The 23,648-nt window shown below is 43.1% G+C and overlaps 1 protein-coding gene across 3 annotated transcripts in view; it reads left to right on the top strand.

Annotated features, from left to right (window-relative positions):
• Positions 1 to 23,648, top strand: part of CLSTN1 (calsyntenin 1) — a 78,021-nt gene that overhangs the window by 17,132 nt on the left and 37,241 nt on the right. For all 3 annotated transcript variants that reach the window (XM_044914380.1, XM_021684025.2, XM_021684024.2), the window contains exon 2: positions 22,783 to 22,905. In XM_044914380.1, the coding sequence (XP_044770315.1) occupies positions 22,783 to 22,905 (123 nt within the window). The remainder of the gene's footprint in view (positions 1 to 22,782; positions 22,906 to 23,648) is intronic.

The raw sequence follows: 23,648 nt of genomic DNA, 5'->3' as shown, positions 1-23,648 counted from the left end.
TGTTTTTATATGCTTACTTTCCATCTGTATATCTTTGATGAGGTGTCCGTTCAGGTTTTTTGCCCATTTAAAAAACCATATTGTTTGTTTTCTTATTGTTGAGTTTGTGTGTTTGTTTTCTTACTGTTTGTATATTTTGGATAACAGTCATTTATCAAATGTATCTTTTGCAAATATTTTCTCCTAGTTTGTGGCTTGTCTTCTCATTCTCCTGACGTTCCTTTTTACAGAGCAGAGGTTTTTCAATTTTAATGTCCAATATATCAATTCTTTCTTTAATGGACTGTGTCATGACAGTGCCCAAGGTCATCTGCGTTTTCTCCTACATTATCTTCCAGGAGTTTTATAGTTTTGCATTTCACATTTAGGTCTCCTGCATCCATTTGGATTTAATTTTTGTGACGGGTGTAAGGTCCAGTTGTTCTGGCACCATTTGTTGAAAAGATTTTGTTCCATTGTATTGCCTTTGATCCCTTGTCAAAGATCAGTTGACTGTATGTAGATCTACTTCTAGGCTCCATTCTGTTCTGTTGATCTATTTATTCCTTCACCAGTACCACACTGTGTTGATTACTGTAGCTTTGTATAAAGCCTTTTTTTTTTAATTATTCTTTTTTTTTTAAGATTTTATTTATTTATTTGACAGAGACAGAGATAGCGAGAGCGGGAACACAAGCAGCGGGAGTGGGAGAGGGAGAAGCAGGCTTCCCCCCAAGGAGGGAGCCCGATGTGGGACTCGATCCCAGGGCCCTGGGATCATGACCTGAGCCGAAGGCAGACGCTTAACGACTGAGCCACCCAGGCGCCCTTGTATAAATCTTTGTTCTTCTTCAATATTCATTGGCTATTCGGGGTCTTTTGCGTCCCTTTATAAATTTTAGAATCAGTTTATTGATACCCACAATATAACTTGCTGGGATTTTGATTGGAATTACGTTGAATCTATAGATCAAGTTGGAAAGAATTGCCATCTTGACTATATGGAGTGTTCTTCATGAACATGGAATATCTCTCCATTTATTTGGTTGTTTTTTGATATCTTTGATTCGATTTTTCCTCATCTAGATCTTAGGCATAAATATGTTAGATTTTTACCCAAGCATTTAATTTTTTGGGTGCTAATGTAAATGGTAATGTGTTTTAAATTCTGTTCTGTTTGTTCACTGCTAGTATGTAGGAAAGTGATTGATTTTTGCATATTAACCTTCTATCCTGCAGTCTTGTTATAATCACTTATTATTTCCAGGAGTTTTTTTGTTGTTGTTGTTAATTCTTTCACTTTTTTTAAAGATTTTACTTATTTATTTAATTGACAGAGAGAGAGAGCGTGAGAAGGAACACAAGCAGGGGAAGTGGGAGAGGGAGAAGCAGGCTTCCTGGTGAGCAGGGAGCCCGATTTGGGGCTCGATCCCAGGACCCTGGGATCATGACCTGAGCTGAAGGCAGTCGCTTAACCACCTGAGCCACCCAGGCGCCCCTCTTTCACATTTTCTACATAGATGATCATGTATCATCTGAGAACAGAGGATGGTTTTATTTCTTCCATCCCCGTCTGCAGACCTTTTATTTCCTTTTCTAGTCTCATTTCATTAGCTAGGATTTCCAGGACAATGTTGAAAAGCAGTAGTCATAAGGCATTTTTAGTCTTATTCCTCATTTTAGCAGGAGAGCTTCAAGTTTCTCACCATTAAGTATGATGTTAACTATAGGTATTTTGTAGATGCTCTTTACCAAGCTGAGGAAATTCCTTTCTTTTTTTTTTTGTTTTAATTTTTTATTTTATTTTTAAGTAAGCTCTATGCCCAACGTGGAGCTTGAACTCATGACCCTGAGATCAGGAGTTGCATGCTGTACCGAATCCAGTGAGCCAGTCAGGCACCCCAGGAAATTCCTTTCTATTCCTAGCTTGCTGATAGTTTTTTTGTTTTGTTTTTTGTTTTTTTGTTTTTTCCCAAGGAGTGTTGGATTTTGTCAAATGCTTTTTCTCCATCTTTTTTTTTTTTAAGATTTATTTATTTGAGGGACACCTGGGTGGCTCAGTCAGTTAAACATCTGCCTTTATCTCAAGTCACAATCCCAGGGCCCTAGGATCAAGTCCTGCATTGGGCTCCTTTCTCAGCAGGGAGCCTGCTTCTCACTCTTTCTGCTGCTTCCCCTGCTTGTGCTCTCTCTCTGACAAATAAATTTTTTTTTTGAAGATTTTATTTATTTATTTGACAGAGAGAGAGAAAACGAGAGAGAGAACACAAGCAGGGGGAGTGGGAGAGGGAGAAGCAGGCTTCCCGCTGAGCAGGAAGCCCGATGCGGGGCTCAATCCCAGGACCCTGGGATCATGACCTGAGCCGAAGGCAGACGCTTAACGACTGAGCCACCCAGGCGCCCCACAAATAAATATTTTTTTAAAAAAAGATTTATTAGGGAGAGAGTGTGAGCACAGTGGGGGAGGGGCAGAGGGAGAGAATCTCAAGCAGACTCCCTGCTGAGCTCAGAGCCCATTGCCCCATCACCTCATCACCCCATCGCTCCATCGCCCCATTGTGGGGCTTGATCTCACGACGCTGAGATCAGGACCCTGAGATCATGACCTGAGCCGAAACCAAGAGTTGGTTGCCCAACCAACTGCACCACCCAAGTACCCTGCTTTTTCTCCATCTTTTGATGTGATCATGTAGTTTTTCATCTTTTACCTATTGATGTGATGGGTTACATTAATTGATTTTTGTATGTTGAAACAGCCTTACATACTTAGGATAAATCTGACTTGGTCATGCTGTATAATTCTTTTTATACCTTGTTGGTACAGATTTGCTAATGTTTTGTTGAGGATTTTTCCATGAGATATATTGGTGTGATAAGATATTCATATAATATCTTTGCTTAGTTTTGGTATTAGGGTAATGCTGGCCTCATAGAATTAGAATTGTTTTCCTTCTGCTTCTGTCTTCTGGAAGGGATTATGGAGTACTGATATAATTTTTTTCTTAAACGTTTGGTAGAATTTATTAGTGAACCCATATGGGCCTAGTGCTTTCTATTTTGGAAGGTTATTCGTTATTGATTCAGTTTCTTTAGTAGATTGTTTCATTTCTGATATTAGTAATTCGTGTTTTCTCTCTCTCTTTTGTTATCTTGGTTAGAAGCTTATCAGTCTTTTTGAAGAACCAACTTTGGTTTTGTTGTTGTTTTTGTTTTGTTTTTTTGGTCTCTGTTCATTTCCTGTGTTCAATTTCCTTGATTTCTGCTCTTTTATTATTTCTTTTCTTCTGCTTACTTTGGATTTAATTTGCTCTTCTTTTCTAGTTTCCTAAGATAGAAGCTTAAGAATATTGATTTTAGATCTTCTTTTCTAATAGATGCATTCCATGCTATTAATTTCCCTCAAAGTACTGCTTTAGCTGCACTCCACATGTTTTGATGAGTTGTATTTTCACTTTCATTAGTTCAGAATATTTTCAGATTTCTCTTGAGATTTCTTCTCTGATCTCTATATTATTTAGAAGTTTAATGTTTAATCTCCTAGTATTTGGGGCTTTCCCAGCTATCTTTATGTTATTGATTCTTATTTAATTACATTATGGTCTGGGAGTAAATGATGTATGATTTTTATTCTTTTAAATCTGTTAAGGTGTGTTTTATGGCCCTGAATGTGGTGGTGTATCTTGGTGAATGTTCCATGTAAGCTGAAAAAGAATGTGTAATCTGCTGTTGTTGGATTAAGTAGCCTATAGATGTTCATTATACCCAGTTTATTGGTGCTTTTCAGTTCAACTGTGTCCTTACTGATTTTCCCAGGACCCTGGGATCATGACCTGAGCCGAAGGCAGACACTTAACCGACTGAGCCACCGAGGCACCCCCTGACAATCTGTCTTTTAATTGGTGGATTTATACCTTTGATGCTTACAGTGATTATTGGTTTAGTTGGTTTAATATCTATTGTCTTAATTACTGTTTTCTTTTTGTTGCCTTGTTCTTTGTTCCTTTTTATGTCTTCCATTATCAAGTACGTTGTTGCTGTTGTTATTTTGAAAAACTATATTTGTTAGATCAATTAAGAGTAAGAAAAATAAAAGTTTTTATTTTACCTTATTCATACTCCATTGCCCTTCCTTTATGTACATCTGAGGTTCTGTTTTTTTTTTTTTTTTTAAGATTTTATTTATTTATTTGACAGAGAGAGAGACAGTGAGAGAGGGAACACAAGCAGGGGGAGTGGGAGAGGGAAAAGCAGGCTTCCCGCTGAGCAGGGAGCCCAATGCAGGGCTCCATCCCAAGGCCCTGGGATCGTGACCTGAGCCGAAGGCAGATGCTTAACGACTGAGCCATCCAGGTGCCCCCTGTTTTGTTTTGTTTTTTAAGGCTTATTTATTTGAGAGAGAGTATACGTGCATGTGCGCAAGCGGGGAGGGGGCGAAAGGAGAGAGAGAATCTTAAGCAGACTCCATGCTGAGCAAGGAGACCAACGTGGGCTCAGTCTCACATCTCAGAGGTCACAACCTGAGCCAAAACCAAGAGTCGGACGCTTTACTGACTGAGCCATCCAGGTGCCCCCTGTTTTATTTTTATATTTATCCCAGTTGGTGTTCTCTGAGCTTCTGTGGTTTGGTGTCTTTGGGGAAGATTCTGTCATTGCTTCAAATATTGCTTCCATTCCATTCCTTCTTCTCCTTCAGGTATTCCCATTACGTACATGTTAGACCTTCTATAGTTGTCCTGCAGTTCTTGGATATTCTGTTCTTTTGTTTGTTTGATTGTTCAGTCTTTTTTCTGTTTGCTTTTCAGTTTGGGAACTTACTGTTGTCATATCCTCAAGCTCAAAGAACGTTTCCTTGGCTGTGTCCAGTCCAGTCGGAATGAGACCTTCAAAGGGCATTCTTCATTTCTGTGACACTGGTTTTGATCTCTAGCATTTCTCTTTTATTCTTGCGTAGAATTTTCATCTCTCTCCTTACATTATCCATCTGTTCTTGCATGTTGTCTGCTTTTTCCATTAAAGCTCTTAGCACATTACTCCGAGTTTTAAAAACTCCTGGTCTCACAATTCCAACACTCTGCCATATGTGAGTGCTTCTGATGCTTGTTCAGTCTCTTCAAACTGTGTTGTTGTATCTTAAGTCTTGTAATTTTTTGTTGAAGAGTGGACATGATGTGCTGGGTGAAAGGAACTGCCAGGAAGAGGCCTTCAGTGAGGTAGTGGTGAGGGGTGTGTGGCGGTGCTTCCTAGTGCTGTGAGTAAGTCAGTCTTTGAGTAACCTGTGCCCCGGGACTGTGAACAACACGAGCACCTCTCAGTCATCCCTCTCCCCACCAAGGTGGGACAGGATGGCTGGGTGGGCTGGAGGTGGGTATTTCCTTTCCTCCAGGTGGGTTAGGCTCTGATCAAGTAGTTCCTCCCAAGGGCAGGCCCTGTAAACAAGAACAGAATGGTCTGGTATATTTCATAATGCTTTTTCTCCTTTCCCTGTGCTGGAAGCACTAAGGGATTTTCTCTGATAGTCCCTGTGAGGATCTTGTAGGGCTCCTGGAGATAAAACTCACAAAAGTGTGGGGGCCTCCCGAAGACTGGGCCCTCCTGGAGTTTTTAGCTTTCAGACTTGTCCACACCGAGCCTCCAGCTGTTCATCAATTATAGTTCAGGATCTCTTACCCGGGCACTGGTAAGAGAGGGTTCTTTTTTTTTTTTTTTTTTAAGATTTTATTTATTTATTTGAGAGAGAGAATGAGACAGAGAGAGAGAGAGCACGAGATGGGGGAGGGTCAGAGGGAGAAGCAGGCTCCCCGCCGAGCAGGGAGCCCAATGTGGAACTCGATCCCGGGACTCCAGGATCATGACCTGAGCCGAAGGCAGTCGCTTAATCAACTGAGCCACCCAGGCGCCCCAAGAGAGGGTTCTGCTGAGGGTTTTGCTCAGATGAATTGTTAGTTCTCGCTCTGTATTCCTGTCCCTACAGTTTAGGGGGGCAGTGGTCTGCCCTGTGACCTCACTTCTCTGATGACATAAGAAGAGTTGTTGATATTGCAGTTTGTTCAACTTTTTACTTGTTGTTAGGACAAAGTGGTGACTTCTAAACTCCTTACATGCTGGACCAGAAACCACAAGTTCTCAATATAACTTTTTTTTAAAAGATTTTATTTATTTATTTGAGAGGGAGAGAGAGAGAGAGAGTACCAGCGGGGGAAGGAGGAGAAGGAAAGGGAGAAGCAGACTCCCCGCTGAGCAGGGAGCCTGATGTGGGGCTCGATCTCAGGACCCTGGGATCACAGCCCAGAGGCAGACCCTTCACCAACTGAGCCACCCAGGCGCCCCATCAATATAACTTTTTAAAGCGTACAGTTCAGTGGCATTTAGTATATTCACAATGTTGTGTAACCACCACCTCTGTCTAATTCCAAAATCCAAAACATTTTCATCACCCCAAGTCACTTCATCTCCCCTTCTCCCCTGAGTCCTTGGTAACCACTAATCTGCTTTCTGTCTCTGGATTTAATTGTTCTGGATAGTTCATGTAAATAGAATTATACAATATGTCTGACTTCTGTCACTTAGCATAACATTTTTGAGGCTTATTCACAATGGAGCGTGTGTTAGTACTCCATTCCTTTTTAATGGCTGAATAATATTCCACTGCATTTTGTTTATCCATTCATCTGACAATGGACATTCTGGCTTGTTTCTACCCGTTAGCTGTTGTGAATAGTGCTGCTGTGAATATTAGTGTATGAGTATTTGTTTGAGTACCAGGAACAGTTTTTGGGGTATCTACTGAGGAGTAGAATTATTGGGTCCTATGGTAATTCTTTGATTGAGGAACCAGAGAACATGCCTGAACTATTTTGCATTCCTACCTGCAGAGGGCGTTACTACCTCCTCCATCCCGACACCTCAGCTTTTTACGTCTCAAAGTAAAGCATCCTCTATTTCTTCAACTGTTCTTCATATCACTTATGACTTTATTAACAAAATCTCTGCCAGCCTGCCTCGTTCCTTTCTCCTTGAGTGCTCCATGGTGTAGATAACACCTTTCAGATGGGGCAGAGGGTTTAATAGAGCTCTGCATACAGGAGCAGAGTTGGAACGCTGTGGGGCTAGCACCCCCTGTCTGTGCTTTTCAGCCACTTTGTCACACCAGCTTTATTTAACCAAGTCCTTCCACCATGTTGGTGTTGAACCATGCTTCTCATCTTCTAACTCGATGCTTTGTTTTAATGCAGGTCTTTACATTTCATCTTGCTGTGTGTGACCCACCACCCCATTCTGTCAAGTGAGTTTTGATCCTGACTCCACATTCCATCTGTTTGTTCTCAAATTTGGTGTGAAGGCTGGAGACAGCCAACCAAGTATGAACTTTGAAAGGGTATGAGACACTGTCCTAGGTTTCCCCAGGTTCATTATTCAGTGACCTTTTGGGGTGTCATTAAACCCATTTAAGTCCACCCATCTTTATTTCCATCCAGTTTCTGTTTTGCCATCTTGTTCTTAGTCACAAGAAAATGAAAGTCTTCGTCAGATGCCTCGTCACAGTTTAGTACACCTTTTCTGGAGTTTCATTTGAGTTGTGGTAAGCGTCGTTTTTATTGAGGTGCTTGGCACTTCATAAATTGTAGCTGAAGTTCTTCTGCCAGCATCCCTGTCACTTTCCTAGTAACCGAAATGTGTAGATCACTTGTACTTGTGAGTAATGTTACCAGCTCTTCGTGATTTCTTTTCCTTCTCTAAAGGCACAAAAACCAATCTAGAATTTTGTTCATGATCAGTGTCAGACTCACTGAAATACAGTTTCGAAGTGTCCATCTTCCCATTTTGAACATTCGGGTATTATGTGTTTTGCAAATTCCTTAAAGTTTAGTGTAGTGTAGCGATTCTGTCCATATGTTTTCTCCGTGTCCTGCGACTTAAAACCCCCCCCCCGCCCTGAAACTTAGGAGAAGTGTGTCCTTTTCTTCTTAGTCTGTATGTCTTCCCTAGTCTTGGACTGGACTTCTCTCATCATTACAGCGATTCTGCTCTTTCTACTATAAACGTGCTTCTTGAGAGACAAGGTGGCAAAATAAGATTGAGCGGTTCTATTTTCTGTGTTTATCATAAAAATGTTACATTTATTTTTAAGTAATGTAAGAACTCTGTGTAAAAGCATTTATCTGGCTGTGGGTAGTATTGTCAGAATGTAAGCAATGAGCAAAAAATAGGGGAGCAATGGACAGAATCTTCATTTTTCTGACCAGCTGTCCTGGATTTATTAGGCAATTCTAGTCAACTTATGACAGTATTTTGGGTAACAGCTGTTAAGGACTCTGCATTGATAATGAATGTCAGCAGGTCTTGAATGCTAGGTGGCCTTTTCTGAACTATATATGATAAAGTTTTCCATTGTATATGAAGGTCAGGAGACTAAAAAAAACATGCAGAACTTGGAAATTACCACCAGACTATTATGTTACGATTCGGGACAGCGCCCTGTCCTATTTGAATTTGAGACAAATGTGGTGATGATAAAGAAGAAAAGAAAGGGCATTCTTGGCCTGTATTTTCTGATAACATTGCAGAAGAGGAAATTTAAGGAAATCATGGCCTGTACTTTGTTGTGTCGCTACATTTCTGATTGACTTGCATTGTAAGGGTTAATTGATAAATGGATGAATATGAACCAACTACTTGAAATGTTCTGATCGTGTTTTGGCAGTGAATTTGTTACTGTCATGTTATATATTTAATTCTGTAGAAAACTGCATAAAAATATATGTACTCTGAATCCTTTCCATGCTCATAAGCTAGGAACTGAGAGGCGTGAAAGGGCTCTGTTCCAAAAATATTTTCTTCCAGCAGCTTGCAGCTTGCCTCCACTTCTTACCTTAGTTTCTACTTTTATATTAAATCATTGCAGTTCTTTGCAAAATGCAAGTGTGGGTACCTTAAGTCATTGTCATTGATCAGCGCCCAACTCAAGTTCATTTCTCAGACCAACTGGCCAGTCTTAGCAGGACTGTGAGGAAGTGGAAAGTTGCTGCAGGTAAGTTTTGATTCGGTGCAAATGAGGAGGTCAGGAAAATCTGGAAGCACATACTGATGGGGGAAGGGGCAGGTGTACACGTTGGAAACTGGCCTGCCAGGGGAAGCTCTGGGAACCTGTTAGTAGCGCGTGTAGAAAGGCAGTGGATTGACACCGAAGAGAAAGTTCACACTTTTGCATCGCTTTGCCTGTGAGAAATGCTCTACGTTACATTTCTGAGAATTAATAGTCATGCATGAGATGATTTTGCTTAAGTGGGGGGGGCTCTTGTGCTAAAATAAGCAAGGAGCCAGTGGCCATAGTTGGTACCAGCTATGAGTAAGTGTCCTAGAAAAGCTAAGCCAAAGACAGGTCCCTACCAAAATAGCCTGGAAGTGGGGGAGTTTTGGGTGGGGAGGACAAAGGGCAAGAAAGCATTTAAGAGAGCAAAAGTGAAAATGGCTCAGTTTCTCTGACAAGGAAACTCTCCAAATGTCTCTATTCATGAGCCTTCTGTGATACGTTTGTTCTTTGTTGGGGAGTGCGTCAGAACCAACTGGAGAATGTTCCATTCCAAACCTGCCCAGCACCAGGTCAGCCTGCCTGACTCAGACTCCGGGGGGGGGGGGGCCAGGAGGTGTAGTTGATGGGAGGCATCTAGGGGATTCTGCCTCACACCAGGCTAAGGAGCACTGCTGTGGCTGATGAACTGAGGCATATTCTTTGCTCTCTGGTTTGGTCTCCCCTCCTCTGTTAGGATACTGATTTTAATGGAGTGTCTCCAGTTTCGCACCTCCCCTACTTGCTGCAGAGATAAACATCTGAAGGAGGAAGACATGTTCTCCAACTCCATCTCTTCCTCCCTTTTCACTCCTCCTCATAAAACGTAGTTCTGAAATGCATGCATGAACAGCCACCACCTGAGGGAACAGAGCTTGAGAAAAAACTCAGGACCCTCTGGACCCAACCCAACGCCCACCCGTGTTGGTCAGAGAAGATCCCCAAGTCCCCTGGGTATGCAGACCAGCAAACAGTGCCCTTTCAGGCACCCATCTTTACACGTCCTTCTGGGGTATTGTGGGATTCAGGCCGAGTGCTTGCTCTGTTGCCAGGGCTCCTGTAGCTGAGGGCAGGGCTGTGGGCTTCAGGGCATTAATTACCAGCACCTGTGAGGGATCCTGTGACTCCGGGAGCACGTCCACCAGGACCCTTCCAGATGTGACCGCCTCATCCTGAGGGAGACCCCTTACTCCGTAAACGTTTAAGAATTATCCTCCCTGTGCTCATTGCCCATCACCTTTGGAACTTCTGGAAGAGTTGTGTAAGAGTTTTTGCCTTTGGAAATCCTACTGAGCTGGACACAAGGTTCCCATACTACTGTGGCTGCCACATGACATTTGTGACATTAAAGAGAGGCTCTCAGTTAATACGTGAGATTGTTGCTCAGGAGACGAAGAATGGAACACGGACATTAAATTCCTATTAGCCTTGCTGGTTATGTTTTGGGTTGGTGCCTGGCCTTTTAATTTTATGTGGTAAATCTTAATATTGAGTAAAACAAAATTTGATTAGGAAAGTAATTGATTTCTGCACTTCATGCTAGTGAAATGTTTTCATTTGATTACTAGAAAAGTTTGTGAGTATGATCCTGAGTTACTTTGGAAAATTAAGTGTAACTTCTTATGAAAATCTGGGTGGTAGAAAAACGAGATAATAAGGCCCTGAGGTGTGGCCTCTTTAAATGTAAACATCAAAAAATTTATTAAAGACTTCTTTAAAATATACACATTTTCCTGATAACAGTGAATAAAATATACCAACTGCTCTTGATTGGCTTAGGATAGGTTGTTACTCTGTGCTCTGGATGGGTGCATACACAGAACAGGGCTTCACAGACCCCTCTGTAGAATATACCCGGAACTTGTTTAAAGAAAGAAACCCTTATATTGTCTGTCTGTCCATCTCTCTGTATGTCCATCCACCCACCCATCTATCCGGCTTCTGTTCCAATCTTTCTCATAACAGTGAAGTGAGAATGCTGAGTTACGGAACCTGTTGAATAGTGTAACAAAGATGTCCATCTATAAAACTAATTAGGGGAACAAAAAAAAAAAAAGGAAGCAACCCTCTTGGGAGTTGGTTTTTTAAAATTTTTATTCTCAATAAAAGCATAATGTTTTTGTGTTTATCCTTTACTTCTTACCATTATTCAAAGCATACGCTGTCATTTCAGCTTCAAATGAACTTCTTTGTTGCTTTCAGCCCTTCTGTGTCACTAGCCTATGCGTCCTCTGGAAATGCAGCACCAGTGTCACTGATGCCTTGCTTGTATCCCCTCCCTGTTCTCTTTCCCCAGGGTAGCACTTGGGGGAGTCTCCTGGGAACTGTTAAGATACTGTTGCTGAAGAGAATACAAGTAAAATTTGAGAAAGGCAGGCATAAAAGAAACAGTGTTACAATTTGATTTTGAAGATGCTAGATTCTTAGGGTCATTAATAGAGATTTCACTGTGTTTTAGAATAGTGATTCTTAACCTGGACTGTTTTCAGCAGGAGTCTGAAGCCCCTAAAACCTCCTGCCTAGTGTTTTGTATGTTTGCATTTTTTCCTTCGGAGGGGTTTTTGTGGCTTTCTATAGGTTCTCTCTCTTTTTTTTTAAAGATTTTATTTATTTGACAGAGAGACAGTGAGAGCAGGAACACAAGCAGGGGGAGTGGGAGAGGGAGAAGCAGGCTTCCTGCCGAGCAGGGAGCCCGATGTGGGACTCGATCCCGGGACCCTGGGATCATGACCTGAGCTGAAGGCAGACGCTTAATGACTGAGCCACCTAGGCGCCCCTTTCTATGGGTTCTTAAAAGAGTCCATAACGTGAAGATGTTATGAACTTTGCTTTAGGGGGTCATGCTACTTCCATGACAGTTCTCCAGTTATTTGAGTTTGGGGATGCTATATTTAAGCCAGACTTAATATCAGAAACATTCATTCCACTTGACTTTTTTTTTTAAGATTTTATTTATTTATTTGACAGAGAGAGAGCACAGTCAGGGGGAGTTGCAGGCAGAGGCAGAGGGAGAAGCAGGTTTCCCGCTGAGCAGGGGGAGCCCGATGTGGGACTCAATCCCAGGACCCCGGGATCGTGACCTGACCCGAAGGCAGACGCTTAACCAACTGAGCCACCCAGGCTCCCTCCACTTGACTTTTTTTATCCTAATTTTTAAAATCACAGTTGAGATCATCACACTCTGATTTCTCAAAAATAGCATTGTGACTGTTGCTGTCTCTTGCCTAATTGTGTAGCTACATCTCTTTTAGAATATTAGTCTTAATGGTAAACAAAATTGAGCATACAAAGTGCCTAGAACGTAGCCAATGATCAGTGAGTACATGCTGTATTTGATGTTGAATATACAAAACTGGGGTATTACTTAAGCCAGTAGAATTTTTTTTTTTTAAGATTTTATTTAATCTCTATACTTAACATGGGACTCGAATTTACAACCTCGAGATCAAGAGTCACACGCTCCACTGACCCAGCCAGCCAGGCGCCCCTCAGGCCAGTAGAATTTTCAGGTCAACACAGAACTGAATTGAAATGTATTATTGAAATACTAATTTTTTAAAGATTTTATTTACTTATTTGAGAGAGAGTAAGCATGCATGAGAGAGGGTGAAGGGGGTGGCGGCGGGGGGAGGGCAGAGGGAGAAGCAGACTCCCTGCTGAGCAGGGCTCATCCCAGGACCCATGAGATCATGACCTGAGCCGAAAGCAGACGCTTAACCAACTGAGCCACCCAGGCGCCCCATATTATTGAAATACTCTTTAAAATGACAATCTCTCTCTCTTTTTTTTTTAAAGATTTTATTTATTTATTTGACAGAGAGACACAGCAAGAGAGGGAACACAAGCAGGGGGAGTGGGAGAGGGAGAAGCAGGCTCCCTGCAGAGCAGGGAGCCCGATGCGGGACTCGATCCCAGGACTCTGGGATCATGACCTGAGCTGAAGGCAGTCGCTTAACCAACTGAGCCACCCAGGCGCCCCATATTATTGAAATACTCTTTAAAATGACAATCTCAGTAAAGCTGTTTGAAAAAAAAAAATCCTCAATACAATATTAGCAGAGCAAACCCAACGATGTCTAAAAAGAATTATACAACATGACCAAATGGGCTTTATTCCAAGTATACAAGGCTATTTCAATATTCAAAAAATCAATAATCCACCATATCAACAGGTTAAAGAAGAAAGATCACCGATCATGTTGATCAAAGCAGAAATAGCGTTTGACAAAATCTAATACCCATTCATGACAAAAATTCTCAGCAAGTTAAGAGTAGAGGGGAACTCTCTCAATCTGATAAAGAATAGTTACAGAAAAACCTAATTAGTAGACATACTTATTGGTGAAAAAAGTCGGGAACGTTGTAGAAACCACGAAAGCATTATTGTTTAAAATTTTTTCTTTCATGGCAGTAGACTTTATGATGAAATATGTCAGAGAGATATATTGGGTTAAATCATTTGCTATAGCAAAACATCCAGATAAATATGAATCCTGACTGGGTATTTGATGCTGTTAAGTAATTGTGAATTATTTAGATGATAATGCTCTTATGGTTTTAAAAAGAGTTACTGTCTTTTAGAGATGTGTGTTGAAGATGAGGGGTGAAGTGTATGAAGTTTGGGATTTGTTTCAAAATATTTGAAATTGGTGGTGGGAATGGTGTAGAAATCAAACAAGATTGGCCCTTTGTTGCTAATTGTAGTGGTGGAGTCATTCATTATTCTATTCTGTCTACTTTTATATCTTACCTAATATAAAAAGATAAAATTCTTCAATGTAAAACTTGTTTGGTCACACCCATTAGGGTGGCTACTATCAAAACCCAGAAAAGAACGAGTATCGGCGAGGATGTGGAGAAACCGGAGCCCTTGTGCACTGGTGGTGGGAACGTAAAATGGTGCAGCCACTGTGGAAGACAGTATGGCGATTCCTCAAAACATTAAAAATAGAATTTCTTGGATCCAGCAAGTCCACTTCTGGGTATATACCCAAAAGAGTTGAAAGCAGGATCTCGAGAAGATATTTGTACACCCATATTCATGACAGCATTATGCACAAGAGCTGAAAGGTGCAGCAACCCAAGTGTCCACTGATGGATGAGGATAAACAAAGTGTAGTATGTCCACACAATGGAATAGTATTCAGCTTAACGAGGAGGGAAATTCTGACACAGTATATAACATGAATGAGCCTTGAGGACATTATGCTAAGTGAAATAAACCAGTCATAAAACAAATACCCACTTATTGGGGATAGTGTAGTCAAATTCATAGAGACAAAGTAGAATGGTCACCAGGGGCTGGGGGAAAGGGGGATGGAGAATTGGTGTTTAATGGGGACAGTTTCAGTTTTGCGGGATGAAAAGAATTCTGGAGATGGAAGGTGGTGATGGCTGCACAGCAATGTGAATGTTCCTAGAACCATTGAACAGTACACCTAGAATGGTTAAGATGGTTAGTTTTATGTTGTTTTTGACTCCACAATTAAAAAAAAAACTTGGGGCGCCTGGGTGGCTCAGTTGTTAAGCGTCTGCCTTTGGCTCAGGTCATGGTCCCAGGGTCCTGGGATTCAAGCCCCACGTCGGGCTCCCTGCTCCACGGGAAGCCTGCTTCTCCCTCTCCCACTCCCCCTGCTTGTGTTCCCTCTCTCGCTGTCTCTCTCTCTGTCAAATAAATAAATAAAATCTTTAAAAATAAATAAAAATGAACTTGTAATACATATAAATTATAAAGTTGGCTATTTTGAAGTCTACAAATGATTTTAATGTGGAAAACTTCGGTTTTCCTTAAGGAAGTGGGTATGTCAGTGGTTCTCAAGGGATCTGGGGAGGGTGTTTGCCCCCTGGGCACATTGGCAACGTCTGGAGACATTTTGTTTGTCACAACTGGGGACGGTGCTCCTGGCATCTAGTGGCTGGAGGCCAGCAATGCAGCTAAACATCTTGCAGAGCACAGGACGGCTCCACCACAGAGAATGATCTGGCGCAGGATGGTTGAGAGCCCCTGAGCTACATGATAGAGGTTTTCCCAACACTTTAGTATTAAATTTATTTGGGATTGTGATGAAGCCCTTAACCTATGCTTACAGATTTTGTCTAGAGGTTCTTTGGAAGTGTTCCATTTTAGAAAAAAAGAGTAATTTTAAAAAATGTATTTTACGAAGTCAGGGGAAAGTGATGCTGTTTCGTTACTAGGAACGGTGTCCCCTGAAAGGGGGAGCTACTGTTTGTAAATTTCATGCAGTGTCACTTTGGTTAATTAAAAAGTTTCCTCTTTTACTAAAAAAAAAAATGCCACCTTTTTGGTTTGCTTTTTGTTTTACACTTAATATTACTGTGTATAATACTACTTAATTCCTTTCTTTCCTGAATAAAAGGAATAAAGTGAGGCCCCTATAGGGTTTGAGACTGTAGGGATTTCCTGTAGCTCTGGGCTGTACTTCAGACGATGATGATAGGGAGGTCATCACGGGAATGCCTCCTGAGTCTCCTTAGCTCTGCCCTCGCAGTTATTTCTGAAACCTAGCTCTTGCTTATACTTAATTTATCCACAAATATTTGTTGAGCACCTGTGTGCCAGGCACAGAGTGGGCTCTTCACTGATGTTATTTATAATCCGCCAAACAAGGTTGTGGAAGGTGGTCCCATTCCTGACTTACAGTGCAGAAATAGGTAAGGGGTGGTTAAGGAATCCACACCTAGTTACAGAGTGAGTCAGAAACAAAATTCACTTACTACATTCTGTCCGATCCCAAAGTTCCTGCTTTTTCTACCAGACCGCACTGTCTAAAACTTTTAACAGCATCTTGCTGTCTAAAGAATCAAGAGAGCTCATTGGTGGAGGGGGATGCTCCCCGTCAGTTGTAAGTCAGGCCCCTCTCCAGCTGCACCTCATTATACTCCTAATAGAGCTGTACATTCAGCAGTCTTGCTGGGCCCAGAATGTGCCACAGACCTGATACACGTTTTTATTCTGTTTAAAATACTCCCTCACACCCAGGAGGCCTCAGTTATCCCTTCAGAGATGTCCTTGGGAGATCTCCGCTTGTACTTTGATGGACCCTAGAGCTGATCTCGGATTTCCAGCCCTTCTTCCAGACATGGTAGCATGGCACTTCTCCCCCCTGGTGGATTTGGGTGGGGCCGTCTGACTAGTTCTGGCTGAATGAGTGAGGAGCCATGTGTGGCCTGGGGTGGAAGGTGTCGCTCCCGTGACCCCTTTCCCTCTGGCACAGGGCAGGGCCACATTTGAGATGGTGGCTCCTAGGTCATGTCGGTCTCTGCTGGCTGATGAAGTTCCCAACACTGGGTGAGTCCCCTTCTGTAGTTTTTTTACCACACTGTGTAGCCCTTTAATTATAGCCACGCCATTTTGGAATATTGTAGATGGCTGTTGCTGTTTGTGTCCTCGAGGAGCGAGCCTGTGATTTGATTCCCCAAAGCCCCGCACCTTGCAGCGTGCTCATGTGTGGTAGATATTCAGGAAGGATCTCTTGGGACAAAATCAAAGTCAGTGGGATGTGAAGCTGAAAGGACCTTTGACATTAAGCTGGCTTGAATGACCAGGGACGGTCTGATTTAAATAAGAATGTATTGGACTGAGGACTGTCCCAAAGAGAGTCTGTGAGAATGTGTGCCTTTTTACATTTTGATTTTGGGACTTTTACTTACTCTAAATGTTTCTTTGAGGTGAAAAAGAATCAGCTGGAGATTTTATACTTAAAGAGTGTAGGACACTTTTCTGTGCAGATCGTCTTGAGCCGAGGGCCCTGGTGACTCAGGTTACATTCTGCTCGTTCCCTGAGGCAAGGGCTGGAGTGGTTCATCCAAGCCGATCAATGGTACCTCTCGCCACCTAGTGGCAGCATTCCTTAATTGCAGATTCTTTGGATGGCCCGAGATGAAAAGCTGATTCTGCAAACAAGACGTAACACCGTCTAGGATTCGCTGTGAAATGCTGGCGGTCTCTTAAGACATCGAGCTGTTATTATTTATTATGTCATTCTTGGCCCGGTGTGACCAACCTGGGTTTCTGGGAATGAGAAGGGGCACACATTAAGTTCTCTTTCGAAAACAGTGGATGTCTCTTTATAGGAGAAGAAAGAAGTCAGAGGGAAACTGCTTGGTGCTGGGTTGATGTCAAGGCCACAGAGGTGGCTCCAGAACCACCTCTCTGGGGGTGGGTGACTTGTGTGGCCTGGATGGGGACCAGCCTCTCCTCAACCCATAGAGTTGGGATGTACTAGGGAGGCCTAAGTAATATATTTGAAGTTGACCCTGAGATTGACTGTTGGCTTTCTTTTCCTCTTGATTTTTAAATTGATGGCAATTTCTAATGATTAAAATCTATCACAGGGCACCTGTGGGGCTCAGTTGGTTAAGCCTCTGATTCTTCTTGATTTTGGCTCAGGTTGTGATCTCAGGGTTGTGAGATCGAGCCCTGTGTCCGCCCAGCGGGGAGTCTGCTTGGGATTCTCCCTCTCCCTCTGCCCCTCCCTCCACTCATGCTCTCAAGTAAATAAATAAATCTTTAAAAAAAATAAAATCTCCCACAACCACAAAACCAGCCATGTCCTAAAATCATAGGCATGTCCCCAGATGGAACTTACATGTACGGAAGGTCTGATTGCCAGTCTTGGCTATTCCATGATTTCAATTAAAAATCGAATTGGCTTTTTAATGGCCTAGAATGTGGTGAAATGAATCAGGTGAAGACTCTCAACATGGGTGACATGTTCCTTTATTTGTGATTTTTTGGGGGGAAGATTACAGAAATATCATTCACTTGTTTCTATAAATATTTGATAAGGCCAATTGAATGTGATGAAATATTTAAAATATCATTTATTAAATATTTAAAAGTTCAGTCCTTGGACCTGGCCGAATCTCTTCATTCTACTGCCAGCTGAAAGGAGCAATTTATAAATTCTGAATTACAAAATTAGGAACTGGGAATATAGCTATACAATTATTTTTGCTTTGAACCATTAGCCATTTTCAGCTATGGGCCTTTCTTCTTCCTTTCTTTTCTTTTTTTTTTCTTTAAGATTTTATCTTTAAGGGGCGCCTGGGTGGCTCAGTTGGTTAAGCGACTGCCTTCGGCTCAGGTCATGATCCTGGAGTCCCGGGATCGAGTCCCGCATCGGGCTCCCTGCTCGTCAGGGAGCCTGCTTCTCCCTCTGACCCTTCCCCCTCTCATGTGCTCTCTCTCTCTCATTCTCTCTGTCTCAAATAAATAAATAAAATCTTTAAAAAAAAAAAAAGATTTTATCTTTAAGTAATCTCCACACCCAGCATGGGGCTCCAGCTCCCAACCCCGAGATCAAGAGTCACATGCTCCACCGACTGAGCCAGCCGGGCGCCCCACTACGGGTCTTCCCATGAGAGTAGCAGAGGGGCGCACACTGTGCTCCTGCCCACCACAGGCTTCCTGCGGTGTGCTCTGCCTGGCATTTCCACATTCCTAGGGGGCTGAACAGTCATTTGGCTTACGTGTCAGGACATTTATGGACTTGCACACTGGAATAATCTTCAGCTTTATTTGCCACGCTTATAACTTTATTAATGAAACCTTTAATATGAAAACAAATTGGAACCAAATATTGCTATTAATGGTGCATTGTTAATAGTAAGTCGAACTCACATTTTCTGTGTTTTAAAATGAGATTAGTGGGGCGCCTGGGTGGCTCAGTCGTTAAGCGTCTGCCTTCGGCTCAGGTCATGATCCCAGGGTCCTGGGATCGAGTCCCGCATCGGGCTCCCTGCTCAGAGGGGAGTCTGCTTCTCCCTCTCCCACTCCCCTCCACTTGTGTTCCCTCTCTCGCTGTGTCTCTCTCTGCAAATAAATAAATAAAATCTTTTAAAAAAAATTTTAAAAAATGAGATTAGTGACAAAAAACAGAGGGCTTTGCACTACTTCCTTTCAGGTGGCCTGTTTCTCAGTATTGTCTCTGTAACTTCAGGCAGTGTTCCAGCCTCCGTCCTAGATGGTTTAACGAGCTGTCTGGGGAGGATGGGAGTCTCGGCAACAGGGTAAAACACTCAGCCTGACTGCAAAGTGAGCTTATTTCCTGTGTTCGGTGGGACCTTCTCAGACCAGTGGCCGCAGCAGACTGTGGGGCCCCTGCAAGTTACTCCCCCAGGTAACGCGCCTCTGTCCTGGGGAGTATTTCTGGAGAAGGGCAGGTGGGGCACAACCATCTGAATTTTCTTCACCAAATCTCTTGTCCGGCTGTAGCTTTTGTGTGTGTGTGTGTGTGTGGGGGGGTGTTGGGGGAGAGATTTCCCAAAGGCCCTTTGAATTTTTGGTCTTTATAATGGGGTTTTGGTTTCCCATCAATATCTCCCTATAATCTAACCACAGCTTACCTTTCCAGGCAGATCCCACGGTATTTTGATGTATTCTGTGCTTCCAGATTCTCTAGTCTCCTTTACTTGTAAGGAACATCCACCTGCCAGAAACAAACAAACAAACAACAAAAAGCACCTTCCCAGTGTCTAAAAGACCAAATCATACCTGTTTTTCAGTTCTCAGCACCAAAATTATCTTCTCTGCGGGAGAATTTACAAACCAGAGCACTGACTTTAATTGTACTATAATGAGATTCCTTATGCACTCGTCCATCTAGCCAGTAGTTTCTGAGGAATGGCACAGTGCTAGGTGCTGGGAATTACCAGAGAACAAGAGGTCTCCCTCTCCTGGAATCTGTGTTTTTGTTCACGTTTGAATGGAGGAGAAGTCACAGTGACACCTAATGGCATTTACTGAGTGCCAGACTCTGTCCTAAGCCTTTTACTGAACAACCCATCAGCTGGGTACTATTGCCATCCTCAGTTATGGGTGGGGAAACTGAGGCCCATGGAGGAAGCCATGTAGCCTGCCCCGAGGCCCCCGGCTCACACCACTGCCCTCTCCCTGACGGTGTGGCGACGAGCAGCCGAAGAAAAGGAAAAGCGGACGTGGGGACCAGAGTAGAAGGTGCTGTAGCTGGAGGAGGGAACATTTGAACGGAGACCTGAGTGAGGTGATGAGTCCCCTGAGACCCTGTTGGGTTGGAAGAGGTCAGAGCTGTTTTAATTACGTTAAGACGTCGCTTGCCTTTTTCCTCCTTGTCTCTCACGTGCCTGCTGGAGCTCTCTAGGGGCCGCGTGACATGTGACAGAGTGGCCCACAGGCTGCGGGAAAAGCAGGACTCCGCTGACTGTAGAAAGACTTGCAAACATGTAACACGTCGCCACTCTTCTTCGTAAACTCTGTTTTAAAAAGTATAGTTACTTCCACGAAAATGTTATGTTAACATGTAATAGGCTTATTGTTTTTAAAAATGAATTGATAAATAATAAAATATTACTTGATTTTGATTCCCAGTGCAGTAAATGCTGATTAGGTCACCAGTTAATAGATAGATCCCACATGAACAGAAGCCACGTAGGGTCCTCAGGAACATGTGTCCATGGGCTCTGAGAGCAGAGGTGGAGAAGCGTCCATCCGGCTGCCATGCAGGGGGGCAAGGACGAGGTTGGTTACCTGGATTTTGTAAATAGTCCAGGTGAGCAGCACGGACGATGAGAAATGGCTCCGTCTGAATTGATTTTTGTGTGTGGATTTTTTTTTTTTTTTAATTGTGGTAACGCACACGTGAAGCCTCCCATCGGAAGTGCACACTATGTTAAGTACATGCGTTCACGGTGCTGTGTGGTCGATCCCAGAACTGTGTTCCTGTCACAAAACTGAAACTCTGTACGCACGAACCAACAACTCCCATGGGTCTGGATTTACTTTGAAAGTGAAGACGACAGGCTTTGCTCTTGGTTTAGAAGAGGCATGTGTAAATGTCTGGTAAACGCGCCATCAGTCAGCGAGACGGTAGCTTCTTTCCCGCCTCCGTGCTGGTGTAGAATGGCACACGGGAGCCGCAGAGCACATGCCCGTGAAGCCCAGTCTCCTGGCGGCTCGTGCTGGTCATCACGTGACAGCAAACACATCGTGGTGGTTGCTAGTATCCCATCGTGGCTGAATACTGAATCTTAGTTTTAGCTCCTTCTGAAGATGGACGTACGGGAAAGAATCGGGTCGTTCATTCAACAAATAGGCACCAGCTACTTGGAAATAGAGCTTCTTCATACCATTCCTTCTACTTAGATCGGCTCAGCTGGGGCCGGCGCTCGGCGGTGAATACACACACCGAGGTTGTAATGTGAGCGCTCGTAAGGTGAAGGTAAAAAGAAATGAGAAGGTTTGGGCCGCCCAGACCGTGCTGGGGGAAATGGGGACTCAGAGAGGGCCCTGGCTCTGAGCGGGAGGAGGTCTCACACGGGCCAAGCCCCAGGCAAAACAAATGGAGAGGAATGAAACTTGATTTCACCGCGAGAGTGGACCGCCAGGATGGCAGTTCTTACCTTAGGAACAAAAGCATCCGTGCCAGTGCCGAACCAAGAAGGACACAGGTCGCTTCTCCAGTGATCTGCCCCAGCCTTGGGGGTTGTGTGCATGTCCCTGGTGTGCAGGTGACACTGAGATTAAGAGGCCGGTTATGTGCTAAAGGTCACGTAGCCAGTAATAGGAGGGAGCTGGAATCTGACCTTAACACGGCCTCACCTTCAAAGTGGGTTATTTGTAAACACTGTTTTCAGTCAAGTTTTTCAGAAATTTGCATTTAGTTTTATTTATACTCTAATTTTTTTTTTAAAGATTTTATTTATATATTTGACCCAGAGAGACAGCAAGAGAGGGAACACAAGCAGGGGGAGTGGGAGAGGGAGAATCAGGCTTCCCGCAGAGCAGGGAGCCCGATGCGGGGCTCGATCCCAGGACCCCGGGACCAGGACCTGAGCTGAAGGCAGACGCTTCCGACTGAGCCACCCAGGCGCCCCTATACTCTGTAATTTTATATTCATAAGTTTTCTTTTATATTTTTATTTGTAATGCTAGTTTTAAATAGGTAATACTGTATTATTATTGCCATAAAGAAGTGATAGTATAGGGGCGCCTGGGTGGCTCAGTCGTTGAGCGTCTGCCTTCGGCTCAGGTCATGATCCCAGGGTCCTGGTATCGAGCCCCGCATCGGGCTCCCTGTTCTCGGGAAGCCTGCTTCTCCCTCTCCCGCTCCCCCTGCTTGTGTTCCCTCTCTCGCTGTGTCTCTCAAATAAATAAATAAAATCTTTAAAAAAAAAAAAAGAAGTGATAGTATATTTTTCTTTGTAACTTTTCTGTGATAGCTTAAAAACAGATAATTTGTCTATAGCCATTAGTCATTTAATTTCTAGAGCAGTTTATTTCTTAATTCCGGTTGCTTCATAGACTCAGTTTCTATATTACTTACTCTGGAATTCAGAATTTCATCCCATTAGGGTCTTGATGCCAAAGTTTTCAACAAAAAATACAAGTGTTGGGGTGTCTGGGTGGCTCAGTTGGTTAAGCATCAGCCTCAGCTCAGGTCCGTACTGGGATTGAGCCCCACGGTCGGGCTCCCTGCTCAGTAGGAATTTTGCTTCTCCTTCTCCCTCTGCCCCTCCCCCCTGCTCGTGCGCGCTCTCTCTCTCTCTCTCTCTCTCTCTCTCTCACTCTCTCACTCTCTCTCAAATAAATAAAATCTTAAAAAAAATTACAAGTGTTGCCTTCCAGACTAATGAGTGATTTATTATTTTAGTAATAGATGTGTGTCTTTAAAAGCAGTGAAGTTTAAGAATTCTGACCTGGTCTGTTCCCTTTCTTCTTTTTCTCTTTTTAAACACAGCTAACAAGCACAAACCGTGGCTCGAGCCCACCTATCATGGCATAATCACAGAAAACGATAATGCAGTGCTTCTCGACCCTCCTCTGATTGCCCTGGATAAAGACGCACCTCTGCGATTCGCAGGTATGAACGCGGCTTTTATCTTACTGTTGATAAATGCGGACTGGATGCGAAGCATTTCACATATCCCGTTTAGATTATTTCTGAGCCTTTCTGAAAATGTCTTGATAGTTAAGAGGTGTTTGTGGCTTCTGTGTATGACATTTTTTCCTTTTAATTTTAATAGTTGGAGTAACTGGAAAGAAAAAACCTGTCCTTGCTGAAAAGCAAAATATTTATTGCATCATTGTATTCCTCGGTGTGACCAGATAGAGAACACCTAGACCAGTGTATCTCAGACTAGCGTGCACACAGAGCACCTGAGGATCATGTTTTTATGCGGATTTGGGTACAGCGGGTCGGGAGGACCTGCGATTCTGCCTTTCTGACCTGTTCCCTGGTGCTGCTGGTTCGTGAGTGGCTCGAGGCTGTCCTTGCATGGCCCAGATGTCAGGTACCAGGAAAGACTGAGCTGAGAAAACGGAGCCGTGTTTATAGAAGAATCCTTTTGGCTTAGATTTTTACTTTTAATAAATTTTTAACATGAGTTGCTTCATAAGCTTGTAACCTAAGTATTTATAAGAGACAAATCTCTGGGATTGCTTTGGAGGTTTTCTGCTTTGTAACATTTAATAGCACTTTCCAGATCAGAACTGTGTTTGCTTTTACACAGTGACCATAGTAGCTTCCTTAGCTGGGGGGGAAAGTGCTGCTTCACCCTTGGTTTGCCTCAGAGTCAAAACTGACATGGTGATGGTAATTTTTGT

This window comes from Neomonachus schauinslandi, chromosome 4, assembly GCF_002201575.2.
Source record: "Neomonachus schauinslandi chromosome 4, ASM220157v2, whole genome shotgun sequence".
Classification (NCBI taxonomy): domain Eukaryota; kingdom Metazoa; phylum Chordata; class Mammalia; order Carnivora; family Phocidae; genus Neomonachus; species Neomonachus schauinslandi.
The sequence above is the reverse complement of the archived record's forward strand: the minus strand, read 5'-3'. Positions and strand labels throughout refer to the sequence as shown.